Raw genomic sequence first — 10,641 nt, 5'->3', positions numbered from 1 at the left:
CCTTCGCGCTCCTGCTGCCGCTGAGTCAGTGTTTGCCCTGGCGGTGCCCAGATAAGAGGGGCTTGGGGAAGGCTGGGAGCCTCCCCCTCCTCCCGCTAGCGCTGCACCCATGGCAGTCACGTGGAGGGCCGGGTTCCCACAGCCTTAGCCTCCTCCGGCAAAGGCGGCAGCGGCGAGTGCGAGGCGGGCTCCCGGAGCAGCGCGCTGCCTCAGCCTCCCCCGTCTGCCTGGGCAGGGGGGTTTCCTCAGGCAGCGGCGGGGACCGCTGGCAAGTCGCCCTGTGACTCCCTGCAGGCCCCCCCCCCGTGAGGAGCGCTTTAAGCTGCTGCTTTCCTGAACATCAGGTTGGGAATTTCCCCGGGTTCTTTTTTCCCCCACCCTCTCTCTGGCTTTAAAAGAAGTTGGCTGCCTTCCGTTGCAGGGACCCTGGTATCATTATTAGTGGTAGCAGGAAGAGTAGTAGGATTACTGGTTGGCTGCTTGTGCCCACTGAATGAAAGCCCGAGGGAGCCCTAGAGAGAGGAAGGAGCCTGGCGAGTTGAAGCGTTCTCTGTGGTCCCAAGTTGCAGCTGAGCTTTCCCGGCTTGGATAAGAGATGGATCAGGATGAGATTGATCTGCACACAATCCCCCCTGACGCATCCTGGGGACCACGTAAGTGTTTTCTAGCCATGGGGAAAGATGCAAAAAACAAAAAAAAAAATACAAAGTCTCAGATCTGGAGTATGTCACTAGGAGAAAAAAGTGATTTCATTCTAGTCTGGTCATTGGGAAGGGGAGACAGGTTATTGGAGGGTTGTCTTTCCTCTCCCCACATCTCCCAAGTCCTGGATTCAGGAATGCATTGCTAGGGATTTTATTTAATGGGTTCTGGAGTTTTAAAAAATCCAGGACTGATTTTCTGCTCAGTAAACGACTTGTGAAGGGGAAAAAAAATAGCTGTCTCCATTCTCTTCTAAAACATAAAGCCGGATGAGCTGTCGCTGCCTAAATATATCAGCTAAAAGCTCATCTGCCCGTTCTTAGGAAACTCACCTGAGCACAAAAGACCTCGAAAGAACAGTGAGAACGAAGAAGCAAACAAAAATTACCTTGGTGAATTCACATTATAGAAGCAAAGACATTCAGAGACATTTTTTTAAAATCCAGTGTGTTTATCATATCTATGTATAAAATGGTCTCTGTGCTGGTCAGTGATTTCATGTAAAATTATATAAATAGTGCATCATAATATCATTGACTAAAGGAGTGCAACAAAACAAATTATATATATTGGAAAGTGAAAATACATTCCTTGGCTGAGAAGCTACTGAACATTTAGAGCCAAACAGTAGATCATTTAGATGGTAGGGGGTGGGAATTTCCTTGGCTTCTCTTTAGAAATAAATCATTGCCCTGTGTGTGTGTGTGTGTGTGTGTGTGTGTGTGTGTGTGTGTGTGTGCGCGCGCGCATACACATGCACAGTTATATATAAAATCCCCATGCACTCTGTGTGTGTGTGTGTGCACATGCGTGCACATGCACAGTTATATATAAAATCCCTGTGCACTCTTGTGTGCGTGTGTGAATGTGTGCGTGCATGTGTGTGCACATGCAGAATTATATATAAAATCCCTATGCACTCCAGAAATTGAAAAACAAATGACACAAAAACTGTTTACAGAACACATTTTTCTTGTACTTTAGTGGCTATAAAATTCAGAACTGAGCTGCAAAGCAGGAACATGCTGTAACACTCTTGATTATGCTGGTGAGTTGTATACAAATGAAGTAAATTTAGAATGGCACCATTTATAAATTCCATGTTTTACAATCAAAATGCCAAATCTAGCTGTTTGCAGCTAAAAATAGCATGGGGAGCCCTTTTCTTTACTCCCTTTTTTTGGATTCTCATGAAGACCATTATCTTAAAGTCTACTTATTAAACAGCCAAATATTTAACTGGAGTTCAGCCCATTTCTAAAAGTAATTCGGTGTGCTCATCAAATCACAGACCAGCCAGAGTGTCTCAGGATGCAAAAAAAATACACTTAAGGAAGCCAGCCTGACAGAAAACAGCTGGGCTTTATATCAAAATATTACTTTTTTGCTGTGCATTAGGTGCCCTATGTCTGCTTACTTGTAGCAGAAAAAAAGATAATAGTTTCATGTCAAAATAGAAAGAGCACTCTGAAATGAAAAAAATTCAGGTGGAACATAGGAAGCTAAAGTGTTATCAAAGTACATTAACAGAAATCAATATAAGGACTCAATGCTAAAATTACACTAAAAAGGATATACTATTACTCATGGGGCAGGTGGCAATTTATCAGAAGGCAATCACAGTGATAGGCTGAAAGAGCCCTGAGAAATTGAGTTGCTTTTTATCTTCACAAAATCATATTTTACAGTGACATTCTCCATTTAATTTACTGAATCACCCATTAGCACCATGAACTGAATGTACCAAGCTTCATCAATATGAGCAGGAAACAGTTTTGTTCTTACAAGCAGGTCACTGCATTTCTAATGACAAGCCATCCAAAAAGTGTCTTTTGGATGTTTGTAAAATACAGCCCCTTTGTAATAATACTGCTGAGCTCTAGGCTACAGTACAAGATGCCTCTCCTACTTAGATGTATAACAACCTTAGCTCCCACTGAAGAAATGACCCTTGCACGCATCTTTTTTGAAGTTTCTATTGAGTCTTTACTCAAACATAACTTCAGTGCCATTTCTTGCTCTCTTCAAGGCACATTGGCTTGGAGGAAGGCTCATAAGGTAATTCTATATATATAAATGGCTTAGTCTATCTATCTATCTGTCCATAACGCTCTTGGAGCACTCTGATTGGTTGTCTGAAACAACCAAATGGAGTGCTCCGCACAGACAGACACACAGACAGACAGAGTGCTGCCATGATGGAGGAAACAGAGTGGAGGGGGGGGGGGGGGGGGGGGGGCAGGGCCGGCCCGGGGGGCCACATGCCCCCCCTCCGTCTGCCCTGCTCCTTGGAGATGGCAGCGGTGTGAGGTGCTGGTGGAGGGGGATGGAGGGGATGACAGGGCAAGCTCCCCCACCTTGCTTCTGGGATGTGGCAGCAGTGGCAAGGGGTGGTGGGCAGCAGCGCTCCATCCCCACCCACTCCCCCACCCCTGTCATTCTTGATGGTCACTTCTCTAGTATTCAAATAAAGCGGGGAGCAAGAAAATGAGGGCAGAAAGCTACACAAGTGGGTGGATTGATGCTGGGATTGAGTTTATGGGTCCTCAGTGCCCCTATGCTACTGAATCTTCAAAAGTCCTCTCTAAACCATGGGCTCCACTAGTGGCACAAAGAGGAAAGGTCACAAGAGACAAATGCCATTGTTTATGCCACGGCCCCACAAACCCAGTGCACAGCCTTACTATCAGATGTTAGTATTGCTTTACATGTGGAAATAAATGTTTTGTAGTGGCATGGCAATTAGGGTTAGGATAAGGGAAGGAAGGCATTGGCAAAATAGCTTCTAAAGGAGCTGTGCTCACACTTGGAGACATTGGGCATGAGCAGTCCAGACATTCTGGCAAGTCAGATGCCCAGCCTGAGCAAAGGGAAACAAATCCTTACCTCAGATGAGGATGAAACCATCAAACCTTCCAGAGTGAAAGCCAGAGCCCTCAAAAGCCACGGAGTTCAGCACAGCCAGGATTTCATCCCTCAAATTTAAACTGTTGAAACATTTCCCTGTTTCTCCTGTGGGCTTTTCCTGTAGAAGGGATCCCCAGAGCAAGTCTATAGCTTTATTATATTTATTATATTTCTGCTCGTGGTAATTCTGTAGCTATTTCTGTTACAAATGAAAGTGATGAAGCTTTTTGAGCTAATAATTAATCAACAGTGACAAGAGACTAATAACCACACTGATTTAATTAAAACTTCTTTTCCAACTCTATAACTTGCAGTTATACACATCATTAGTTTAATATTTTTAATTTGTAATAATAACTTATTTATGTAGATGGGTTCTGTCCAAACACTTTAAGTGAGGAATTTTGATTTGGGGGCAGTGCTTCAGAACAGCAGCCCTGGCTGTTACTTTGCTAAGTAACTTGTAGTGCAGTATATCTATTCCTACATAAGACTCACAGCAAGCAAAGCAGTTCACCAGTCACTGCAAGGGTTTGTGAAGCAATTAGGTAACAGGAAATGCATAACACATCAGAGCTGGATATAGTAAATGCTTTGGGTAATGTTTTACAATCAGAAACTGCTGTAGCTATGCACTACTATTGTACAGTTGTGGTTATGAAATATGAAAGAAGAGTAGCCTGCCAAAACAGAAGGAAAGAAAAATGACCCTGGGAAGTGGGAGAATTTGTTGGCACTAAGAGGGAAAAAATGTCCTTTTTGATTTTAATTGCACCCCCTGGATTCTGGAGACCTTGAGAAAAGGAAATGGTTGGGGATGCATGGCTGGAAAAACAGATTACATTCAAGCAGAATCTTTTTTTGTGTTGGGGACAGACATCATAATTTCAAGAACTGATCATGTATGTTTCTGAGAAGCTCTAATGTTTCTCAGTTCTCATTAGTTTTATTGAAAGTACTTGCATGCCCCAGGAAGTATTTAGCACCCTACACCATTGTGCCTCAGCAGGCAGCTCTTTCTAATACATTTATGGCACGCTTTCTGCAGACAGAATAAATCCAGCAGGGAAATGAGAAAGAGAGGGACATTTAGCTCTAATACTTTTGCCTGCAGTAAGTCTATTTTGCCTATACCGTGAAAGCAAAGCTAAGCACAGTTCGAAGAACTTGAGTTTTCCTTTGCATGGAGCTCTGTAGTTTAACATCTACGTAGATCTGGTTTGTGTAATTCCTTAGAAAGCCTCACTTTGCTATTAAAGATGTGAGTCCTGAATGGCACTCAACACCTTCTGTTGGTGAGGAGTGCCCTGAAACTGAGGCGAGTTGAGGGAGCTATGAAGACCTCAGGACTAGACCCATATTGCACATATGTTGTCCTCAGGCATGGTGGGGAATACACTTAAAAGTACTCTAAATCATTAGAGATCCATTTTATGATTACTTCATAAGCAAATTATTAGGTATTCTGGTTGAATCCATGGCCATAAGCAGGTATATGCTACAACCTGTAGTTTGTTTTTTGTGATGGCTTGTGATTTGTGTCACTTGTGTGTGATTTTCGACTTCCTTGTGATGTTTCTTGTGGCTGCCAGGAGATTGATTGTATACCACTGAATGTGTAATTATATCTTACTGAAGCTGCTAGGTATGAAATGGAGCCTTATACTTTGAGAAAGTAGTAATTACATGGATAATGATAAGGAAAATGTGTACAAACTTCTAATTATCAGTCTTACTACCCATGTTTGCAACAAAACTTCTGCCTTTATGATTAGATCCTATAGTCTTGATGCAAGCAGAGCTTACATTGACTTGAATAAGTTATATGTGTGAAATAATTCAAGAATTATTTATCTAAGCGCCTTGTTACACAGTTATTTTGGGCAGCTCCTGGAGCTCTTAACCCCTGGACTGTGTTCGCACAGTAACAACTTAAAGTAGTTTTAAGCACTCGTTATACAGCTCGGAATTATGCTACTCCAAGGCAGGATTAACTCTGATCCACACAACCCAGCTATTGTTCCATTAAGGTGTGGCCACTCTCCACAGATGTACCACCCAAGTTGAAGTCCTCAAGTATCCCAGGGTCTCTCACACCCCTGTCCATAGAGCAGGAATAGAAGCCTGTCCTGGCTCACCAGACCTCTAGTGGCAACTCACAACTCCTACTCCTGCCCCTGCTCACCAGGACTCTGGGCTAGGGACAGACATTCAACAAGCCTGAGCCTGAATTGATTCAATCTTTGCAGGTTAGTCTAACCTGCCTAGGCTGAATCAGTTTGTAACTGTGTAGACATCCCCTCTGGACTGAAAAAAAGCAGTCACACACCTGCAGTGGCTCAGGCTAGAAGTTGGGGGGTGCTAGAACAGCCCTACCTTCCCTTCCACACTGCTGAGCTGAAGGGGGGCTTGGCCAGGTCCTGGCAGGACACTCTGATTAGGGAGGGGTTTCCTGCCTCACTGGTGAGCGAGGGAGCCAGCAGAGATTTGACAAAGCATTTACTTACTAGAAGGTAGCAAGCATGTGGTATGCTAGCTAATGCTGAGAGGTGTCGGTGTAAGGCAGAGGGGAGGGGGAAATCCCTGATAAAGCAGGGAGTTGTGGTGGGGGGGAGCAGGAGGAAGCCAGCGAGATATCCTGTACCTGCAGTCTCTACCAGAGCTGCAGCCAGGGAGCAGAGGGGAGGGGCCAGCACTACTGGGCTGGAGCAGAGAACAGAGCCCTGCCCAGGGTTGTAAAACATCTGGGATTCTGGAGGATTCTGATTTAACTTAAACCAGGAAGGGTCTAGGACAGACATTGTATAAATCAGTTTGAGCCAAATCAGCAAAGTCTGATTCTACATTCAACCAGGTTTATCTCAAATCGGTTTCAGACATTTTCAAACCAGTTTATGTGCACTGAACATCTGTTCTGTTACAGGTTTAAACCAGTTTCTGATCACTTAAACCAGTTTATGTGTAATGTCTGTCCCTAGCCCTAGTGGCAAGTCACAACTGTGCAGGTGGGAGACAGTCAGAGGTTTCTAGACTATGGGTGTGACTGCTCCAAACTCCAAGTTAGCACTAACACTGATCAACAGTTGCGTGGTTCACAGCATAAGGTGTCACAAGGCCCTAAATCGCATGTAAAGTGCCTGTCAGACTGGCATCATCAGTGGCGATATGAAAAAGCTATCCTCTATCAACTGTTAGAGTAATGTCTGAGAGTAGGGGACAATTGACTTGTCCCAATTGCCACTCATAGCAAATGTTGGCCTGCTAGCCTCAACCACAGTGGGTAACTTGTTTCTAAATGAAATAGAGCTGCCCATTCTGAGGAGCACTAGTCACAATAGCTTCTGCAAATATTAGTTCCCATTTTGTCAGATGACATTTTTTGGTTTAACTTTTAATTTCTTATTCCTTTCCAGTTTTGAAAGGGATAGTATATTCTTCCTGGTCTATTTGGATCCCCATACTCTCACCTCAAGGGTTGTGACTAGTTCTACTGCTGCCCTCATCTCACCTGTAGTTTACCCTTTTCCTCCACTGTATGCTTTGATCTAGCTTGCCTAGATGATCCAGTTGTCTTTTTCCAAGAACAACTTTGCCTCTGTCATATCTCTTCCAACATGAATGTTATGTGACCAACTTCTCTTCACATTCCTTTGGGTTCACATCTGTAGCCCTCCATTGATAATATCCATCTCTCTCTCTTACAGATGTGATGTCCTACATTAAATCTAATTCTTTTTAGCCCTATAGCCCTTTCCTTCCCATGTTCTATCTCCTCCATATCTGTTTAAAATTTGTTAGAGCATATCATGCAAACCTGCTTAGGAAAGTGGTCTTTGCCGACATTTATATTTAGTGGGACTCATTGCTAATGTTTTTATAACACTTTGACTGCAGCACCCTAAGACTTTGACTTGTCACTTTTAAAATATAGCCTGTATTAAAAAATGTTCTTGTTTAAGGGAATTTTCAAAATCTCTTTCTCCTCAGTCAGTTACATTGCATTGATCTTCATCACCACACTTAGTTCTTTTTTACAGCAGTTCTCTAAGTGCTTTACAAATGTTTGCTAATCCTCTCAACATCATGTCAAATCAGTAAATATCTGGGTCACATTTTATAGGTGGCAAAGAAAGGAGCAGAGATGTTGTCATGTCCATTGAGCAAATCAGCAAGAAATCTGGGATTATATTGATTTTGGTTTCCAGTCCTGCACTAAAAGCAATCTTGTCTGGGGACAGGGGAACATTTGAGCAGTATGTGCAAAACTTTCTAGTCCACGTTTCAGATATTTATGGCCTTTTCTAAACTCTTTTTGACATTGGTTGGTGTTCCGCTTGGAAAATGAGTTCAGAATATGCAATAAAGATTGAATGGATGATTAGACAATATCAGAAAACAAAATTCTGTCCAAGAACAGGAGATAAAGGCTTTAAATGTCCCAGTTACTAATAAAGGAAAATAATGACATGGACAAAAATGTATTCAAATTAGCAAATACAGACTTGAAACTTATTTTTTTTTAAAGTCAGATTTACTTAGTACAATCACTCATGCAAAACCATTACTTTGAGCCAACTAGCCCAAGGAGATTCAAACTTAAGCAGCCTTACAGTGGCAATACAGTATTAAAGTAAGGAGAGTCTTCTGATATACTTAATGTAATGTTAAGTACAAACAGGATGATCTCAAAGGCCACTGCATTCACCCTGCTGTTTTGTGGCAGTGATGCCTTGAAAGGGATTTTTCATTTCATTTATTCATTTCAACTTTTTAAAAGTCCTAGTTAATATGCTCTTATGGGACCATTACAATTGACTTCAGTGGGAGTAGAACAGACAGAGTTTATTGCCACATTCTAAGAGGTGGTTGAATAGAGGCTATGTCAGACTAAGCATGTCTGTGGATTTTTCCTCCTTGACTTCTGTGGGAGTTGAAGATGTTCAATATTCTGCAGAATTTGGTCCAGTTTAGTTTGATCAATGCAGGGAAGAATTCTAGTCCCCACTTGTGTCTAGCTGGTAAGAATAGAGCATTTTCTCGGTTGATAATGCTTAGGCAGATCTTTTTTCTTAGCCCCATACATTTGTTGCACTGAACTTTTATATATCAATACATATATCTCCACATGCACACATGTACCCTTGTAGTTTTTAATTCCTAATATGGCACCAAAAACAGTGGAGGAAGAACTCTAGAGGGAAGGATAGAAGTAGTGGTTCTGTGGGTGTTGCCTGCTTACTTACGTGCATCTGTTCCCTGACTTGTTAGTTGCACACTGGATGTTGGAAACAGGAAAAAAATCATTGTAGGATTGCTGAGAGGTGAGCAACTGTTTTTCAACATTAGTGAGGACCTATTTGGTGATTAAATATGTGGGAGATCTGAAGTAGCACTTGTGTCCTTTGCTTTGGCATTCAGATGTTCACACTGGTTCTATCCAGGGAAGATGTGTATTTACCTGTTTGGCACATCAAACATGGCAAAACTGAAAGGATAAGTTGAAATAGACTCTGTCAAGAAAGCTCTCATTTTCAATTAAGCCAAATCCTGCGGAAATGTCTACATTGCTGAATATATCCTGCGTTCACTGGCATGGAATCTTAGACTAGTTGAAAGAATGGTTCTTATTTAATCTGCTTTTCAGATTGCAATCAGCCAAACCTTACCCAAATACTTGTATCTGGGTGAATGTTTTGAATGTTCTTTTTGGATGAATGGCAAGAAGAGCTTACTATAAATAAATTAATGGTTTCCCTTTTTATTTCCTTTGACTTAATATTTTTTATTCATCCGTATGGTTACTAGTCAGCACAGTTTAGCAACTCAAGGTAATATAAATGGAATGAGCCTGAGTTGCTGAGTCTGGATCCAAATTCTCAGAAATTTATAGTGAGATTAGGATTTTAGTCTCACAAGTAGTCTATGTTGAGGACAGAGGGGAGGCTACACCACAGGTTCAGTCCTGTCTACAGTACAGTCTATTTACATGTGAAATATATAAAAAGTGGAAAATGACAAGTCCCATCCCTTAACATGTGGGAGACAATTGTAAAGACATTGTAAATAACCATTTCTATGTAATCACTGCAAGAGAATCTAAAAAGGTTTTTAAGGTCAGATAGTTGCTAAAATAAACTCCCTCAAACCCCTCATAATCTTGAATTAAAATAGATCTCAGATTTTACATAAGTGACGAGAACGTACTCTTTGTGGGAATTATCTACTAAAATGTAGGGTTCTTTCAAGAATGTGTTTGGCAGCCGTGTTGGTCTGAGACAAAAATAAATACAAATCTCTAGAACTCTTGGTTCAGAGATGATACCTTTTTATTAAACCAACTAAGAAATCACACAAAAAATCTTTTTTCCGTAATCTTTAGGGCACAACACACACAAAACACAACATGCTAGCATTTTGTTTGTGTCCTTGTGAATATAGAACCTGATCTGTGATATGTTGAGCATCAACTCTCTTCCCAAGATATCCATGGGGAGTTGAAGTACACTTTACTGGAAGTACAGATCCAATCTAAGAATGCAACAATTTTTATAGCTTCCAGCATATCCAATGGAAAAACAAACCATACAGGGCAGTGATTCTCAAGCCAGGTGCTGGGGCACTCTGGAGTGCTGCCAGATCCTTTGAAAGGTGCCAAAAGGTGTGAGGATATAAGTGAGGTATGAAGAGTTAAGCAGATAAACTAGGGTCAGGCTTGTCCCTGCCTGGATGATCTCCAACCCTTACTGCCCACACGCTGTATAAGGAGGTAAGTACTTGTGATATATACATTTGTTTTTTTAAAATTGGGTGTCATTCGATTCACAAAAGTTATGGAGGGATGCTTCACATCCAAAAAAATTGAAAATCACTGATTTAAGGTATATGAATTTCCTATTGAAAAGCATATCCTCAATATATATATATATATATATATATATATTCATCTTTATAATATATATATTATCTTTAATATATTTAATATATATATTAAAGATGTGCTTTTCAGTAGGAAATGCATATACCTTATATATA

At 41.4% G+C, this 10,641-nt stretch overlaps 1 protein-coding gene across 5 annotated transcripts in view; it reads left to right on the top strand.

The window, feature by feature from the left end:
• Positions 1–6: 6 nt before the first annotated feature.
• ANO1 (anoctamin 1) overlaps positions 7–10,641 on the top strand; it is a 138,674-nt gene continuing 128,039 nt past the window's right edge. For all 5 annotated transcript variants that reach the window (XM_025198219.1, XM_014518052.2, XM_025198265.1 and 2 more), the window contains exon 1: positions 7–653. In XM_025198219.1, coding sequence (XP_025054004.1) covers positions 596–653 — 58 coding nt within the window. In that variant the 5' untranslated portion in view covers positions 7–595. The remainder of the gene's footprint in view (positions 654–10,641) is intronic.

Source organism: Alligator sinensis, unplaced genomic scaffold (assembly GCF_000455745.1).
Source record: "Alligator sinensis unplaced genomic scaffold, ASM45574v1 scaffold442_1, whole genome shotgun sequence".
Classification (NCBI taxonomy): Eukaryota; Metazoa; Chordata; order Crocodylia; family Alligatoridae; genus Alligator; species Alligator sinensis.
The sequence above is the reverse complement of the archived record's forward strand: the minus strand, read 5'-3'. Positions and strand labels throughout refer to the sequence as shown.